The sequence below is a fragment of the Perca flavescens genome, chromosome 19, assembly GCF_004354835.1.
Source record: "Perca flavescens isolate YP-PL-M2 chromosome 19, PFLA_1.0, whole genome shotgun sequence".
NCBI lineage: Eukaryota > Metazoa > Chordata > Actinopteri > Perciformes > Percidae > Perca > Perca flavescens.
In genome coordinates this window covers 4,834,590-4,852,858 of record NC_041349.1, presented here as the reverse complement: position 1 = coordinate 4,852,858, position 18,269 = coordinate 4,834,590, and the positions used below count along the sequence as shown (strand labels likewise).

At 42.7% G+C, this 18,269-nt stretch overlaps 2 protein-coding genes across 2 annotated transcripts in view; both read left to right on the top strand.

Moving 5' to 3' along the window:
• The window catches only part of LOC114546120 (low affinity immunoglobulin gamma Fc region receptor II-like), a 1,096,214-nt gene that overhangs the window by 15,507 nt on the left and 1,062,438 nt on the right, over window positions 1–18,269 (top strand). The gene's annotated exons all lie outside the window — the stretch shown is intronic.
• Window positions 9,620–16,317, top strand: LOC114546144 (low affinity immunoglobulin gamma Fc region receptor II-like). The gene is made up of 5 exons (XM_028564812.1): window positions 9,620–9,655; window positions 15,186–15,449; window positions 15,529–15,771; window positions 15,844–16,027; window positions 16,206–16,317. The coding sequence occupies exons 2-5, from the start codon at window positions 15,218–15,220 to the stop codon at window positions 16,315–16,317; spliced, it is 771 nt and encodes a 256-aa protein (XP_028420613.1). The 5' UTR covers window positions 9,620–9,655; window positions 15,186–15,217.

The following is an 18,269-nucleotide window of genomic DNA, read 5'->3' as shown; positions in this document are numbered from 1 at the left end:
GTCACATCGGTGAGAGTGTAAATTCAAACAAAGGCACCTTTTGTCTTTGTTTCGTGTGACTTAAAAGAATATGTGTGAAAAAATTCTGACAGCTGCTGTTTTGACTTGCAATGGGCTTATCAATCACTCAAACATAATCCTACACCAAAAAGAAAATAAAAAAAAATAACAGATGATTCAAAATGAAATGCACTTATCTTCAAAAATAAATGCACTTATCTCAACTACCTGAAACATTGAGCAACAAACCTTAATTCACAAAAGCTCTGAGCAGGCATTTTGCTCCCATTTTCAACTGCTGCTCATTCATGCATTCACTGAGAAACTCCATTCAAACTTTAAAACATTCCACATCTTTCATACGTTCAGGGTTTGGAGCCCAACTCTTCAAAGACATTTATACCATTCCCACTTTTAATGCGTTTCCACTTTTTCAACTGTCCAATTTCTCACTGCTTCACCCTTTTTCACAAAAATCAAGCCAGCCATCCAATCAAAAACATACCGTACAGAAAGTGTACTATCCAGTTCTACCGGAGCCGCTGTTCGTTCTGCCACCCAGAGGATGGAATCCTCAATGCTATCAATTCGAAGAAGAAGACAGAAACGAATATCCACAATTAATCCACAAACACACTGCGCATGTTATCTCAACACGTCCACAAACCCCACCACTGAGCTGCGCGCTCTCAATTTCAACAAACCAATCTTATTTACAATGAAGTTATAACCACACTGCGCTTACAATTTAAAAACAGTTTATCACAAAACACACACACTGTGCGAGTCGCTGCCGCGGACTCAAATCCCAACACCACAATTCTTATTTAAAATGTATTTACAGTAGGCCTCTCTTTACAATCCTAAGTGTATATTTTCACACAATTCGACTATACCTATATTAAATTCCATCCATCCATCCATCTTCATCCGCTTATCCGTGTCGGGTCGCTGGGGAGCAACTCCAGCAGGGGACCCCAAACTTCCCTTTCCCGAGCAACATTAACCAGCTCCGACTGGGGATCCTGAGGCGATCCCAGGCCAGGTTGGAGATATAATCCCTCCACCTAGTCCTGGGTCTTCCCGAGGCCTCCTCCCAGCTGGGCGTGCCTGGAACACCTCCCTAGGGAGGCGCCCAGGGGCATCCTTACCAGATGCCCGAACCACCTCAACTGGCTCCTTTCGACGCCGGAGCAGCGGCTCTCCGAGCTCCTCACGGATGACTGAGCTTCTCACCCTATCTCTAAGGGAGACGCCAGCCACCCTCCTGAGGAAACCCATTTCGCCGCTTGTACCCTGGATCTCGTTCTTTCAGTCATGACCCAGCCTTCATGACCATAGGTGAGGGTAGGAACGAAAAACTGACCGGTAGATTGAGAGCTTTGCCTTCTGGCTCAGCTCTCTTTTAAATCACAACGGTGCGATAGATTGAATGTAATACCGCACCCGCTGCCGATTCTCCGACCAATCTCCCGCTCCATTGTCCCCTCACTCGCGAACAAAACCCCAAGGTAGTTGTAAGTAAGTGAACACAGCACCACCTCGCCTCTGTTAAACCACTGAAAAGGGGATCAGAAAGAGACTGAAATAAACGGTGTAAACTACACATCAAGAATGCCACGAATGCCAAGTAGGTTTTCACAATAAAGTAATTTGCCTTTGTGTTTTAGTGTGTTACGGTCAAAATAAGAATATGTGCAAAATATATGCTTTAAAGTTATTGTCCGTAAGAGTTGAGTTAATTTGTTTCTAACAGCAGCTTTGGCCTTAGATGTAATTTCAGGCGGGCCTCTGGGACTTCATCTCCCAGAGTTCCTTTCAAAGACGTGTCGACTGTATGACGTTGGTAGCTTTACAGCTGGCTTCAAGAACAGTGATCATTTCCTGAATGTTATTTGGTCTGAACTGGGCCTTAAACATACTGTTATTGATTTGGTTTCATGTAAATTGTAAAATGCTTTCTTTGGATTTCATGTTGTGACCAACATTTTACAGTTTAGGAATCTCATCTACATTTTGATTCACATTTATATTTTAAGTTGTAATAACTAATGGTCTGCGTGACACAATGACATGTTCACATCATGACTTGTTCCTCTTGCGGTTAACAAGTCGGCTCATACTGTAGCCGCTCCGTGGGCATGAAGTCCTTTTCACATGACTTGGGTTTTCTTATCAGCTCTCACAGCAGCAACAAGTGTTGAGAAGAAAGAAAAAAAAACTGTATTTCCCTTTAACTAGTGGACTTTGACACTTCTGTGATCAAAGACATCAGATCAAACAGAGAGGTACAGCTGCTCTTCTTTGTCTCCATCACTTCATGGTGATGAAAGAACATTGGGATGTTCCATATACAAACAGTACACAGACAACTGACCTTTCATTATCAATGATGTTTACTGAACGTGCTCTGGTCAAGACATGCAGACAGCGTGTATCGTACTACTTCTGCAAACGACTGCAAACAGTCGCTCTACACATCACTGTTACACACTGGTGTTATACACGGTACACAATCTACACACTACCCAACCAACAGTGACTACTTTTACATGCACACATGTACTTACAGAAAATGATACAGAAAGGAAGACAATAAGATGTGGAAATATAATGAGCTATTCCTATAAAAAGATATAACTACAAACGGACAAAACACTGACTAGGTTTACATGTACAAAATACTGTGGTTTTTGTCCTCCATTCTGAAAAAAAAACATTCCCACCAGGCTGTTTACATGGCTAATGAAAATGTAAATGAACTGCTAATAATAATAAAGTAAGTCAGAGTCTCCAGCAGTGCCAGAGGTCCTCTACTCCTCACTGAGGTAGACCTGAACCGGCCAATCATGTATGAGGTGTCTAATAATAATGATGTAAAGACTGTTTGTGTTCAGAGTCTCCAGCAGAGCCAGAGGTCCTCTACTCCTCACTGAGGTAGCTGAGGTAACTGCAGCTACAAAGAGACAAACATCTCAAATTGAGAATCCATTTGCATTATTTAAATGTGTTTTTCACAGGATACAAGGCATGAGACGGCACACACCCACTTCCATGGATACATCCCAATTCTTCTAGCAGATTGTCACGTTAATGAGAACCCATCTAGAAGGTTAATACATGAAGTCAAACCAAACTCTGACAGCTGAATGTCAGCAACAAGTATGTCTGTTCCAGAGAAATTAAACCTTTTTTTTTTTAATCTGAACCGTCATCTGAAGCACTGACACAGCCAGGTCACCCAACCTTACTGTCTTCCCTCTTGGCACATATTTTTGTATTTAAACTGTAAGTTTTATACATTCACATTCCTGCACAAATGTTCACATGAAAAACAGACTATTTTACAATGAGATGTTAACCTCTGTTTGGATGAAAGCATCATATCAGTTGAGTCAGACAGCCAGCAGGTGGCAGCACAGCACCTTCTCTTTCTTTACACAAGTTCAGTTCAGCAGGGAACAGCTCAGAGGCCTTTTTAATTAAAGCATCACTGTATTAGAGTAACATTCCATCCATCCATCTTCATCCGCTTATCCGTTATCAGGTCGCAGGGGCAGCAGCTCCAGCAGGGGACCCCAAACTTCCCTTTCCCGAGCAACATTAACCAGCTCCGACTGGGGGATGCCCAGGGGACATCCTTACCAGATGCCCGAACCACCTCAACTGGCTCCTTTCGACGCAAAGGAGCAGCGGCTCTACTCCGAGCTCCTCACGGATGACTGAGCTTTTCACCCTATCTCTAAGGGAGACGCCAGCCACCCTCCTGAGGAAACCCATTTCAGCCACTTGTACCCTGGATCTCGTTCTTTCGGTCATGACCCAGCCTTCATGACCATAGGTGAGGGTAGGAACGAAAACTGACCGGTAGATCGAGAGTTTTGCCTTCTGGCTCAGCTCTCTTTTTCGTCCTGGCAACGGTGCGATAGATTGAATGTAATACCGCACCCGCTGCGCCCGATTCTACGACCAATCTCCCGCCCATTGTCCCCTCACTCGCGAACAAAACCCCAAGGTACTTGAACTCCTTCACTTGGGGTAAGGACTCATTCCCTACCTGGAGAAGGCATTCCATCGGTTTCGTGCTGAGAACCATGGCCTCAGATTTAGAGGTGCTGATCCTCTTCCCAACCGCTTCACACTTGGTTGCGAACCAATCCAGTGAGTGCTGAAGGTCACAGGCCGATGATGCCATCAGGACCACATCATCTGCAAAGAGCAGCGATGAGATCCCCAGCCCACCGAACTGCAACCCCTCCTCACCCCGACTACGCCTCGATATCCTGTCCATAAATATTACAAACAGGATTGGTGACAAAGCGCAGCCCTGGCGGAGGCCAACCCTCACCTGAAACGAGTCCGACTTACTGCCGAGAACCCGGACACAGCTCTCGCTTTGGTCGTACAGAGATTGGATGGCCCTGAGTAGAGACCCCCTCACCCCATACTCCCGCAGCACCTCCCACAGTATCTCCTGGGGGACCCGGTCATACGCCTTCTCCAAATCCACAAAACACATGTAGACCGGTTGGGCATACTCCCAGGCTCCCTCCAGGATCCTTGCGAGTGAAGAGCTGGTCCGTTGTTCCACGACCAGGACGGAATCCGCATTGTTCCTCCTCAACCCGAGGTTCGACTATCGGCCGAACCCTCCTTTCCAGCACCTTGGAGTAGACTTTACCAGGGAGGCTGAGAAGTGTAATACCCCTGTAATTGGCACACACCCTCTGGTCCCCCTTTTTAAAAAGGGGAACCACCACCCCAGTCTGCCACTCCTTTGGCACCGTCCCAGACTTCCACGCAATGTTGAAGAGGCGTGTCAACCAGGACAGCCCCTCCACACCCAGAGCCTTGAGCATTTCTGGACGGATCTCATCAATCCCCTTTGCCACTGTGGAGTTGTTTGACTACATCAGTGACTTCCGCCTGGGAAATCGACGACAATCCCCCATTATCCTCCAGCTCTGCCTCTAACATAGAGGGCGTATTAGTCGGATTCAGGAGTTCCTCAAAGTGCTCCTTTCACCGCCCTATTACCTCCTCAGTTGAGGTCAACAGTGTCCCATCCTTACTGTACACAGCTTGGATGGTTCCCCGCCCCCCCTCCTGAGGTGGCGAACAGTTTTCCAGAAGCACTTTGGTGCCGACCGAAAGTCCTTCTCCATGTCTTCTCCAAACTTCTCCCACACCCGCTGCTTTGCCTCTTTCACGGCAGAGGCTGCAGCCCTTCGGCCCTTCGGTACCCTGCAACTGCCTCCGAGTCCTCCGGGATAACATATCCCGAAAGACTCCTTCTTCAGTCGGACGGCTTCCCTGACCACCGTGTCCACCACGGTTTTCGTGGGTTACCGCCCCTTGAGGCACCTAAGACCCAAAGACCACAGCTCCTCGCCGCAGCTTCAGCAATGGAAACTTTGAACATTGTCCACTCGGGTTCAATGCCCCCCAGCCTCCACAGGGATGCACGAAAAGCTCCGCTGGAGGTGTGAGTTGAAAGTCTGTCGGACAGGGGCCTCCTCCAGACGTTCCCAATTTACCCGCACTACACGTTTGGGCTTACCAGGTCTATCCAGAGTCTTCCCCCACCCCCTGACCCAACTCACCACCAGATGGTGATCGGTTGACAGCTCTGCCCCTCTCTTCACCCGAGTGTCCAAAACATACGGCCTCAGATCAGATGAAACGATTATGAAATCGATCATTGACCTTCGGCCTAGGGTGCTGTGGTACCAGGTACACTTATGAGCATCCCGATGTTCGAACATGGTGTTCGTTATAGACAATCCATGACTAGCACAGAAGTCCAACAACAAACAACCACTCTGGTTTAGATCAGGGAGGCCGTTCCTCCCAATCACGCCTCTCCATGTGTCTCCATCATTGCCCACGTGCGGCGAAGTCCCCCAGCAGAACAATGGAGTCTCCCACTGGCGCCCCACGCAGGACTCCACTCAGGGTCTCCAAGAAGGCCGAATACTCCGAACTCCTGTTTGGTGCATATGCACAAACAACAGTCAGTTTTCCCCCAACAACCCGCAGGCGTGGGGAGGCGACCCTCTCGTCCACGGGGTAAACTCCAACGTGGCGGGCGCCAGCCGGGGCTTGTGAGTATCCCCACACCCGCCCGGCGCCTCACACCCTGGGCAACTCCGGAGAAGAAAAGAGTCCAACCCCCCATCCAGGAGTACGGTTCCAGAACCCGAGACTGTGCGTGAGGTAAGCCCCACCAGATCTAACCGGTAGCGCTCCACCTCCCGCACCAGTTCCGGCTCCTTCCCCCACAGAGAGGTGACGTTCCACGTCCCCAGAGCCAGCGTCTGCCGCCCGGGTCTGGTCCGTCGAGGCCCCTGACCTTCACTGCCACCCATTTGGCAGCGCACCCGACCCCAGCGGTTCCTCCCACAGGTGGCGGGCCCATGGGATGGAGAGATGGGAGCCACGTAGCTTGTTCGGGCTGTGCCGGGCCGGGCTCCGTGGCAAACCCGGCCACCAGGCGCTCGCCGACGACCTATATTAAATTGATTTTCCTATTTCCATGCTCACGAGAAAAAACTGAAGGGTCTTCCAATGGCGCTTTATCTCCGCCGTCGCCGCGAGATCAGCATTACCAAGTCCTACTCTTCACAGCTGTTAAGCTGGCTTTAAAAAAAAAAAAAAAAAAAAAAAAAGTCTTAATCTTTCCTCCGTGCCTCACAGAGACTAGTTCTCTGTCGCCGTCCCCTGGTCTTTCTATTTAAAATGTATTCTTTGGTTGGACACCCGGCCAATTCAAATGGACTTGTAATTTTGCACACGACTCAAACGGTCTCAATTTAATGTTGGTGCAGCTTTTTGGCGGCATTTTTTCATGTCACATGGGGGGCGGCCCAAGGACTTAAAAACATGAAAAATCCTCTGTGCCACGAAGTGTATTTCAGGTTTCTATCATTTCACTGTGTGGGGAATTGGCAGATCAGCGCCCCCAGCAGCTGCAGGCGCCCTGCTTGCTGAGAGAGGTCAACACCCCTACTTTCACAATGAAATGGACTAGTCCGTAACAGTGTGCCACGGCGCCAAAGATTAACAAAGTGACAGGAGAAATGGGAAGTACACAGAGACGGAGCAAGACGAGTCTAAACTAGGGTGACCATACGTCCCGATGTTACGATGTTTGATCCCAGTCCATCCCTGTCACTCACTGTGGCTCCAGCAGAGAGGAGCTTATCCAAACTAAAGTTGATCAAGTCATACCTGAGGTCAACCATGTCCCAGGAACACCTCACTGGCCTCGCAGTCATCAATGTCAATCACTCAATATGGCAGCAGATTTCATACGATGACATCATTGATGATTTTGCATCAAGGAAGGTCAGGTTTTAGTTGTAGTTTGGGTTTTCTGTTCTTAGTGCTATAGTGTAATAATTACATTCTCTTTAGTGTGTCTTCACATTTGTGTGATGAAGGATTTGTGCTATTTCAAATATTTATTCTATATTGTGTCTTTTGGCATTGTTGGAGGTAGAGATTGTGCACCTTGAAAAAAAAAATTGTGGGGGGCGCTCGGAGGGGATCTCGCCTGGGGCGTCATTCAGTGTAGAACCGCCCCTGGATGTGTGTGTTGACATGTTAATGCACTTTATTTTGTACCCTAAATGTTCCTCTAATACAGTGACGCTTGAATTAAAAAGGCCTCTGAGCTGTTCCCTGCTGACCTGAGCATGTGTAAAGAAAGAGAAGGTGCTGTGCTGCCACCTGCTGGCTGTCTGACTCAATTAATATGATGCTCTCATCCAAAGAGAGTTTTACATCTCATTGTAAAATAGTCTGTTTTTCATGTGAACATTTGTGCAGGAATGTGCAGTTTTTGCCCATGGGTATAAAAATCTACAGTTTAAATACATTTAAATACTATGTTTGATTTGATGTCTGATCACAGAAGTGTCAAACGCTACTAGTTAAAGGGAAGTACAGTTTGGATGTTCACAGTTTTTTTTTCTTCTTAACAATTGTTGCTGCTGTGAGAGCTGATAAGAAAACCCAATTCATGTGAAATGGACTTCACACACACAGAGCTGCTACAGTATAAGCAGACTTGTTAACCACAAGAGGAACAAGTCACGATGTAAACATGTCAGGGTGCCACACAGACCATTCATTATTAACACTTACAATATAAACGAGATTCATAAAATGGAAAATGTTGGTCACAACTTGGAAACCAAAGAAAGCATTTTAGTATTTACATGAAAGTGGATCAATAAAAGTATGTGTAAAGCCCAGTTCAGACCAAAGATTTTTGGGACGAATATTCAGGAAATCATCGCCATGCTTGAAGTCAGCTGTAAAGCTACCGACGTCATACAGTCGACACGTTTTTGAAAGGAACTCTGGGAGATGAAGTCCCAGAGGCCCGAAAATCAAATCTTACGGACAATACCTTTAAAGCAAATATTTTGCACATATTCTCATTTTGACTGTAACACACTAAAACACAAAGGCAAATTACTTTAATGTGAAATACCTAATTGGCATTCTTGATGTGTAGTTTAAAAACAGTTTATTTGAGTCTCTTTCTGATCCCCTTTTCAGTGGTTTAACAGAGGCGAGGTGGTGCTGTGTTCACTTACTTGCAACAAAACTGCTGCCACCTACATAGAGATAGTTTTGTTTGTTTCAAGATTATTAGAAGCTGTCTTGGCCAAAATGTAGTACGTGCACAACATACTTACACCAATATAACCTCATGTTAATAAACCATCTCATGTTATGCATGCATGTGTATGTATGTATCTCTATGCATGAGAGTATGTATGCATGCATGTAACACTGCCAGTCACAGAGGAAGGAAGAAGAGTTTTACTTGATGCGGATATACACTGAAAATAAGTCGAGACATCATTTCACCAACTGTTAGGATGGAGGACACATCTCTACTCTGGCTACTCTGTAAGTAAACTGTTTACTGAAAAATATCAGCTGAAAGAAATAGGGATCAACCAATACTGGTTTTGCAAGGCCGATACCGATTATTAGTAGTTAATGTAACAAAGATTTGGAACTGATTTGCATTTACAGTTAAAATGAAAATCTTTAAGTCAAAATTAAGATTTTGGATTGTTACAAACTCCAACACAAAACCTTGTTTAAATGCTTTAACCCTGGGGCGGTCTTCACATCAACCTTGAAAAAAAAACAACCTTTTTTTCTCCCCATTTTTTCACAGTTTGTTTTTGCTTTTTCCAACATTTTAAATTGTAAAATTTTTCTTCTTTACATTTTCAGCGCTTATTTCTACGTCCCATATTTTCTGATATAAAACAAAAATTGAAAACAGGTCAATTTGACCCAAAGTCAGCACTTTTTAAGGGTTAAGCAATTATTTAATTAATTAGAAACATTCAACATAACACCCACATTAAAATGATCTGCAAACTGCCAAAAAACGTCCCGATAATCAGTCAATACCTAGAAAGAAATACAAGATGAAAGGAAAACTTTTTCCAGTTTACAATTATGATAATGTTATTTTGAAAGATTGTGTAAATGATTTAAAGCCTGTTTTTAGTGTGTTCTTTTCATTTATTATTTAAACTTTGAACTGAACCAAACTCCAACTAACCAAAGTGTCTTATCTCTTCAGTTCTGACCTCACTGCTGAGCTGCCCAACAGACCAAGGTCAGTACACTGTTTTCTTGATAGAAAAGGTTGTGTTTAGCCCTCTGGGGCCTAAAGGATTTTTGACAACATCTGGTCCGTCTGGTTTTATTTTCTAAAAAAGCTTGTAAAACATTTATTGAGATCACACACACAGCAATGCTACACAAGCATATGTTGTCTAAAACAGTTCTCCTATATATTTGGAGTCATCCACTGCAAAAATAAACATAATGAACATTATAACTCATATAAAAGGACAAACTATTTACATTTCTTCAAAAAATACCCAAATGTATCCCACATATCTAAACAGTGACGCCATTCTCCTCTGTAGAACGGTTTAGAACGGTAATAGACGATCTTTGATCTCATCTAACTATCCTGACTTGTGGGAATGATCTCTTCTCGCAATGAACAATCTTTGTTCACCCTCGGATGCCCATATAAGGTGTAATGTGTGACGGACCTGCCTTCCATTGGATGTGTCAGAACCCGATCCGTTCCACCGGCACGATCCGTTCTGCGCATGTGCAAGATGACACGTATGCCATGACGTAGGCGCAGATGATAATGCTGCGTTCATGCCACATCGTCGATGGCAGTTTGTCAGTACCCGATCCGTTCCACGCTAGCCTCCACCGGGATAGCTAACAGCTAATTCGGCTAACCGCTAGCCGACAGCTAGATTCAGTCTAAAATAACGTTAAGTCAAACATAATGGGGAAAGCAGGTTACAAACATTCAACGGATCGTGCCAGTGGAACGGATTGGGTACTGACAGGATGACAAAATGTAACATCTCTCGAAAAGCATCATGGAAATTCAATATGGCGGCTAGCATCGTTCTGTTAAGAAATCTCTAAAAGACGTGTTCGTTCTGATTTCTGGAGGAAGGAGGAGAGGCTGTGGGAATTGAAAGTTAAGCAAAAGGTTTAATGAAACTGCATGAAAACGACAAGACAAAACACAATCAAACATAAAACACTGCAGCTGACAGCGGACTGATCTCATGCTTCTCCTTGCGGAGTCACAGAAGAACAGTCATGTGACATGACAAACAATACTCTGTAAACAGTGGACTTCAACGTGCTTCCCCTGTCGGGGTCACAGATTGAAGTCCCGAAATCACCTCAGTTTCCGAATTATATTCCTTTGGAATTGTGGGTGTTTCCCTGAATGGAAACTGTCCCAGGTTAAAGACCAGAGGTGTCAAAAGTATTCACATTCATTACTCAAGTAGAAGTATAGATACTAGGGTTTGAAAAGACTTTTGTAGAAGTTGAAGTATCAACTCAAGCTTTTTACTTAAGTAAAAGTGTAAAAGTACTGGTTTCAAAACTACTTAAAGTATAAAAGTAAAGGTAATGTAAGGCAGAGCTTTTCAACAGGGGGTCCTCAGAGTCATTGCAGGGGCCCTCCAAATTATTGTAAATTGTTGAGTCTTTTTATTATCTTTGAGTCTTTTAAAATTAAAATGCCTTAACATAATTCCAACATATTATTAGCAAACATAAATTCCCACTGATGATAAGCTTACTGGCCTATAGGTAAGGTAGTCCCTAAGATATCAGCCCACAGATACAGTTAATCCTAGATTTACTGTGCCACATACAGTATGTCACATACAGTATGTAACATTAAAATATGATTTATAAAATCATGCCAACAATTAATATTTTAATAGCTTATGAAAAAAGGGTATGTTAGAAGGCTTTAGGTTGCCCTAACAGTTATTGTAGGCCCAGTTTAATATGCAACTTAATTTTATACAATATGTAGTAAGGGGTCCCTGCTACATCTCACTTTAAGTAAAGGGGTCCTTGGCTTAAAAAACGTTGAAGACCCCTGATGTAAAAGGGGAAACAATGCCATTAAGGACAACAGCTTAACCCCAAAACGTTAGGACAAAATCATATGACTATAATAATGTTATATTAAAATCATACCTGCAAACTCAGAAGGGCTGAAAAAGGTGACACATCTCTTCTGTGTTTATCAGACACCGGCAGCTACAGGCTGGTGTTACAATCCTCTCCAGTGAAATACAGACACACTTTACACAGTTTACCTGTCCGTTTTAACCGTGTTTACTCCCGCTGCTAGCTAACGCTAGGCTAACGTTAGCTGCTGCCAACTGTAGTGTTAACTAGCGTCCCGTGCGGCGATGTTTCAGTTCCCTCTAACGTCCGTTTTCGGAGCATCAGAGAGAAGCGCAGGCATTTAAGTGGTTCCTAAATAAGGCACCGAAATCCACGTTGCTATTCGGTCCGGTAGATAACGGTCGTTAAGGCACCGGGTCTGTGCAGGTTTGATGGATCGCGTACAAACCAATAGGGTGTCGGAATGACTATGTTTATACTTCTCATCCAACCACAATCACATTCACTCTCTCCGGATGGAGCGATCTGGATAGGGGTTTTGTGTGTTTTTTGAACGATGACGAGCCGGAATGAAAACAAGCCGAACTGAAATATGAGTAACGAGGCTATTTTTAAAATGTAAGGAGTAGAAAGTACAGATAATTCTGTGAAAATGTAAGGAGTAGAAGTAAAAAGTATGCTGTGAAATAATTACTCCAGTAAAGTATAGATACCCAAAATTTCTACTTAAGTAAGGTAACGAAGTATTTGTACTTTGTTACTTGACACCTCTGTTAAAGACACACCTCTGAATTTCAGGTCTACTCCAGGTCACAGACAAAGGTCGTTTCACATGGTAGTGATGATTCTGTTCAAGTTTACAGAGTTTGCATTTCCTCTGTTCTGATCACGTCTGGCCCTGCAGGAAGTGGCTCCCCAAAACCAGAAACAATAGTTACCTTTCCTGTGGGGACAATGAGTCTTCTTCATATGCTAAATGTCAGACATGACCTGATTCATTCTTTAGAAGCTAGGTTTTGGGTGAGGCAGTCAAATGCTGATTAGTGTAGTTACTTGATTAACTTTAGCTGCAGACCCCATTTAACATTGTTTTCAAAACATAAGCCGAGTTTTAACTTTTTAACTTCAACAGTACCTAGCGGCAGCAATGACCGAAAAATGTATAAATTATGGACATCAAGTGGACAAAACTTCGATGTAAGAGTTTGGATTTATTGCTCGACAACCCCGAAAAAAGGCACAAGTTCCAGACTGGATAGAAAACCGCCTGTAAATGCTAGAAAGACACCAAAGACACCACCATGGCCGCCGGAGCATCAGCTCTCAGCTGGAAAAGATGATATGACGCTATCTGTTATCGTTATGAAATGATTTAAATATGAATAAGAGATGCCGTTTTCTATCGGGTACGATAGGCACAAGCTGCCAGTGTTAAAGTACTTTAAGAATGTGTAGAGAGGTATTGTGAGTGTTCAAATAGAGGTTTTTGATCATTTAGAAGCCAGTTGTCTCATTTATCAAAACATGCGTAGAACAAGTTGTCAATGTGTGTGTTCAAAATATTTGTACGAACAATAAGTTTGGTATTCATCAAACCTGCACATGAACAATGATACATCTCTCCTACATCTACCTCTGCCGGCTCGTTCACACTTTGAAACTCCCCCAGAATACCAGATATGGTTAACCACATCCCTTTGAAACTCTGAGTAGTTTTAATGTAGAGATACTTGTTGTGGGCAAAAGTAGAAAACGAGAAAGATAAAGATGAAAAACATCACACACAATGAAGTTAAGATATTGGAGGGTCCTGGGAGAAAACATGAAGGAAGGTTTCCCAGCTTAGATCAGTTATTGATTGTGTAAAGAAATGAGCTGATTCCTTAAGTTTCCCAGATAATTAATGTGAAGTATCAGAGGCCCAGTCACACTTTGTCCAAAGTAGTGATTGTCACAGTAGCTTTGATATGATATATTTTTTATTAATGTCATGCCACTAAGTAGCCCATCTCACACGGAATTACACCCACCCATATAAAAGTAATTTCATTCACAGCTTCCGCTCCAATGTCCACACACAACATACTCTACTCTGCACAAAATAAAGAATAAATAAAACATTTTACAGCAGCCACAATAATGTAACCACATACATTGTCAACTAGACATTTCGTACCAAAACTACAAACACAAAAAAATTGGTAACACTTGCAATAATAGTACATGAATTACCATAAATTCATGCATGACTTCATGCATGAAAAAGCATGACTTCATGCGTGTAGTACTTCATGAACTGTCAGTAATGTACAAGGATTAATAGTATCTCATGCATGACTTAATGCAGGAACAATATGTTAATTCATGCATTGATTAAGGTATTTCATTCATCATCACTTCTGATTTATTAATGATGTGCATGTCTTCTTCAAAGGTAAATATGTGGTTAAAGTGACAGGCTGAAGAAACTGAATTGTAGTGTTGTAATCATGATTAACTAAATATGACTTCTTCATGTTTGTGGCACTTTAAATAAAGTGCTGACCTGCTCCATCTTTAACTTTGATAAGTAAGATATGATTAATGGTGGCATACGCAGTTATCATCTTTGTGAAAAAGGAGGATTTTGTAAAAAAATTATCAAGACATTTCTTTTGTTCAGACACAAAAGTTAGTAAAAAGTAAAATTAAAAAATATCCTATTTAAGTTAACATTGTTCTCAAGCATTATTGTTTACGTGATTTATAGTATCCTGTATTTTGTGTCAATTTAGTGACCTCAGTATCATTTTGCCAATGCACTCCTTTAATTCTTCATGCATTTCATTTTATGCCCCCATTAATCATATCTTATTTATCAATGTTAAAGATGGACCAGGTCAGCACTTTATTTTAAGGGCCACAAACATGAAGTAATGAAGAAGTAATATTTAGTTAACAATGATTACAAAAGTACAATTCTTCAGAATGTATGTACACTACTGTCACTGGTCAGTTTTTTTGAAGAAGACATGAACATCATTAATAAATCAGAAATCATGATTATTGAAATACCTTAATTGATGCATTAATTAACGTATTATTCCTACACTAAGTCTTGCATGAGATGATGAATTCATGATAATTCATGTACCATTATTACAAAGTGAAGACCTCAAAAATGTTACCAAATATGTAATAAATAAATATATGTCACTACCAGACAGAGAATCATCGATACAAAGCAGTCTTCCTTTTAGCCCATGCTTGTTCTAAAAAGTATAAAAAAATGTTTTATGTTTAAACAACCAAACTAACAGATGTATATCCTGCCTCATCTCTTTGACTTTAACTTTGTTAAATAATTGCAAACTTAAATCATGATAATATCAACAATATAAAGCAAAATTAAATATATTTTTGATTTCATTGAGATCACATAAATAACACAGTCCGTCTTCCACACTGGTGCCCGACCAATGTCCTGTTTCAATATGGAGAGGGAGTATTCCAGACCTGAACTGAGCACACACAAATCTTGTCACCTTGGACAGATTCAATTTTACATTTGTCTTAATACCAAACAAATCTTTTATCAAACTAGAAGTTCTAAGTTTTGGTTTGTTTTAAATCTCAGCAGCCCATTTCTCTTTAAACTGGTGAAACATTCTTCTCCCTCCTCCCTCCAGCCTCTCTGACTGCGAGTCCCGGCAGCTCTCAGATGTTTAAAGATGAATCTGTCTCTCTGAGCTGTGAGGAGGACGACAGCTCTGCTGGATGGACTCTGAGGAGGAACACATCCGGAGAAACCAGGACTCAGTGTGGAGATGGCTGGGGAAAACCTGCTGGTTCTTCCTGTAAAATCAGCTTCATGGTCCCAGGGGACAGTGGAGTTTACTGGTGTGAGTCCAGAGAGGGAGCAACCAGTAACAGCATCACCATCACTGTCACTGGTAAGATCAGACTGTGGAGTCAGTATTGATGAAGCTGTGTGTGAATGGATGACATGCTGTAGTTTGTCTCTGTGTTGAGGTGGACCAGTGATCCTGCAGAGTCCTGTCCTCCCTGTCATGGAGGGAGAAGACCTCAATCTGACCTGTAAAACAAAGAAGTCCTCCAACCTCCCAGCTGGTTTCTATAAAGATGGCTCCTTCATCAGGAATGAGCCTGCAGGTCACATGACCATCCACCATGTTTCCAGGTCTGATGAAGGCCTCTACAAGTGTCTCATCAGCAGTGATGGAGAGTCTTCATCCAGCTGGGTCTCTGTCACAGGTGAGGAGGTTACCTTTGATTTCAGGAGTTCATTCATCCAGATATTCACCTGACAGCTGATTCTCTCTACAGGGAAACCTCCAACAACGAGCCCTTCTACGAGCTCTCTGCCCCATGACACGTCAGCTCCGCCCCCTGACACCACAGACCCACCAACCTCGTCAGCTCCGCCCCCTGATACCTCAGCTCCGCCCCCGGCCTCAGACCCCCTCCAGCTTGTGATCAGACTGGTCGTCCACCTGGTGGTGTTCTGTCCGTACTGCATCTCCACTTTCATCATGGTGTCTTTATATCGACGTAGGACCACAGGTAACACTCTGAATCATTCACTGACCTTATGATCAATCCATCAATCTCACACCATCACTCTGGTGTTGATCAGTTAACAGCTGATCAATTATCTAAATTTTCTGTCTAACCTGCTTTGACTGTAGGAAAAACCTGCCTGTCTCCGTGGTGATGACCCCTCCCACCCAAGCTGAGGAGGGATTGGATGATGACTATGATGATGTCATCACTGCTGTCACCACAGAGCATCACTTCTGAACTGATCTGAAAAGAAGCTCAATTGTTCTCATAGATTAGAAAGAGTGGAAGCCTCAGAAAGCTTCCCTGTGGATCTCCACATGTTCTCCTTTGACCTGTAGATGGAGGATGTTAACCAGTTTAGTTTTTAGTCCAAAGATTTGCGTTGAAACAAGTTTAAACGTGCAGCTGCTTGTAATGCTCCAGTCTGGAGCGTTTTGAAACCTGTTAGTTTACACCAGTGAGATGAGACGGTGTATCCTCTGCATTGAGATAACTCTGGTGCACTCGTTGAGCCTCCATCTAAAATTCTGCCATTTCCAACAGCTGACGGTTTGAAACATAGTAAATAAAATGGATCATTTCATTTCTATAGTTTGCAGCTGATTTGACTGTTCCCAAACCAGCCTCTGAAAACGTAACCAGCTGAGTCGCAGAGACACCATCAGCTTGTTTTAGTCGAGCTGAGTAGTAAGAGAAGTAAAGGTTTCTTCTGGTTGCAATCTTTGCTCTGAACTGGACTTTAGTAGCTGATAGTTGTTCAGGTTCTGCTGTAAGTCGTGTTGTTGTTCATGTCTTTTTAGATGTCAAGTTTTAAATCTCTTCAGATCAAATAAAATAAAATGATGAGCATTGTTTCTGTCTGTTCCAATGTGATCATAACTTCACTTCTCTCATATCAGCCTGTTTCCTTGTAGCTGAGATGTGACATAGTCGTATATAAAGAGGAAGGAGGAGGCTTATACTGGCTGACCAACAGCTGTTGGTCCTCACCAAGAGAAGAACCTCACCAACTCTGACATCACATTCAACATGGCTGCTCCGAGCATCAACAGTAATGAAAGCTGTGTGATTATACTGTTTATTAGCACTTCTGTTTTATATCTTGGTTGGTTGACACCTTGTTGAGTGACATTTTGCAGGTGAAGCCCCAGGAGGCCCCTGACATTTTGGGCCCCTGGGCATTTACCAGGTAGGCCTGTTCAGTAATCAATGCCCACTGTTTAAGTGTTTAAATATTAACATTCACAACTAACACTATACTTCCCTCTGAAACAACCTTTAATAACTGCATTCATACAAAGAGCAGCTACAGTATAAGTTTAACTGAGTAGTGAAGCCAGGAGCTCAGGTGTCCTTTCATGAACTTGGAGCCTTGGAACTAACAGACACTGGCAATATAAAACCTGTTCTTTTCACAAGACGCCACGAGATGGTGCCCTGGTGTAGTGGGAGGAACCTGATGTTTACAAGTGACACTCCAACAGTGGAAAAAGAAAATAATGTGCACTGAATACAATATAAATGTAACCCAGGGTTTCTTATATTGTCTAGACTCAGGGTTGGCTGGAAAATAGACACACAGTCTTCCAATGCCAGAACGCAGACAGCACTGCACGTCTCACTTTATTCAACCACAACACAGATTAAACCAAACACATACCACACTTTATCCACTTCTGTTTTCCCCATCACAATAAAAGCTCCATGTTTACTGTCAGTGTTGGGCAAGTTATTTCCTAAATGTAATACATTATAGATTACTAGTTACTGTCATTTGAGAGTAATTAGTTATGTTACAATATTACTGTCTCTGAATTTTAATGCTTTGCACTACTTTTGCATTACTTTTACGTTACTTTCACCAAAATAACAGCAGAAGTTTGACTTTATATTACATTACATGTCATTTAGCTGACGCTTTTATCCAAAGCGACTTACAATTAAGTGCTTTCAACTGTGGAAGTTCAAACTCCAGAGTAGTAGTAGTAAGTGCAAGTACATTAGCTTTAAATAAGCAACGCTACAAAGAGACATATGAAAGTGCAGGTTCAAGAATTTTTATTTATTTATTTGTTTTATTTCATTCGAGGTTTAGTCGGAAGAGATGTGCTTTTAGCCTTCGGTGAAAGATGTGTAGGCTTTCGGCCTACACATTTGGCAGGTAGCTTGTGAATTTCACAACCGGATCA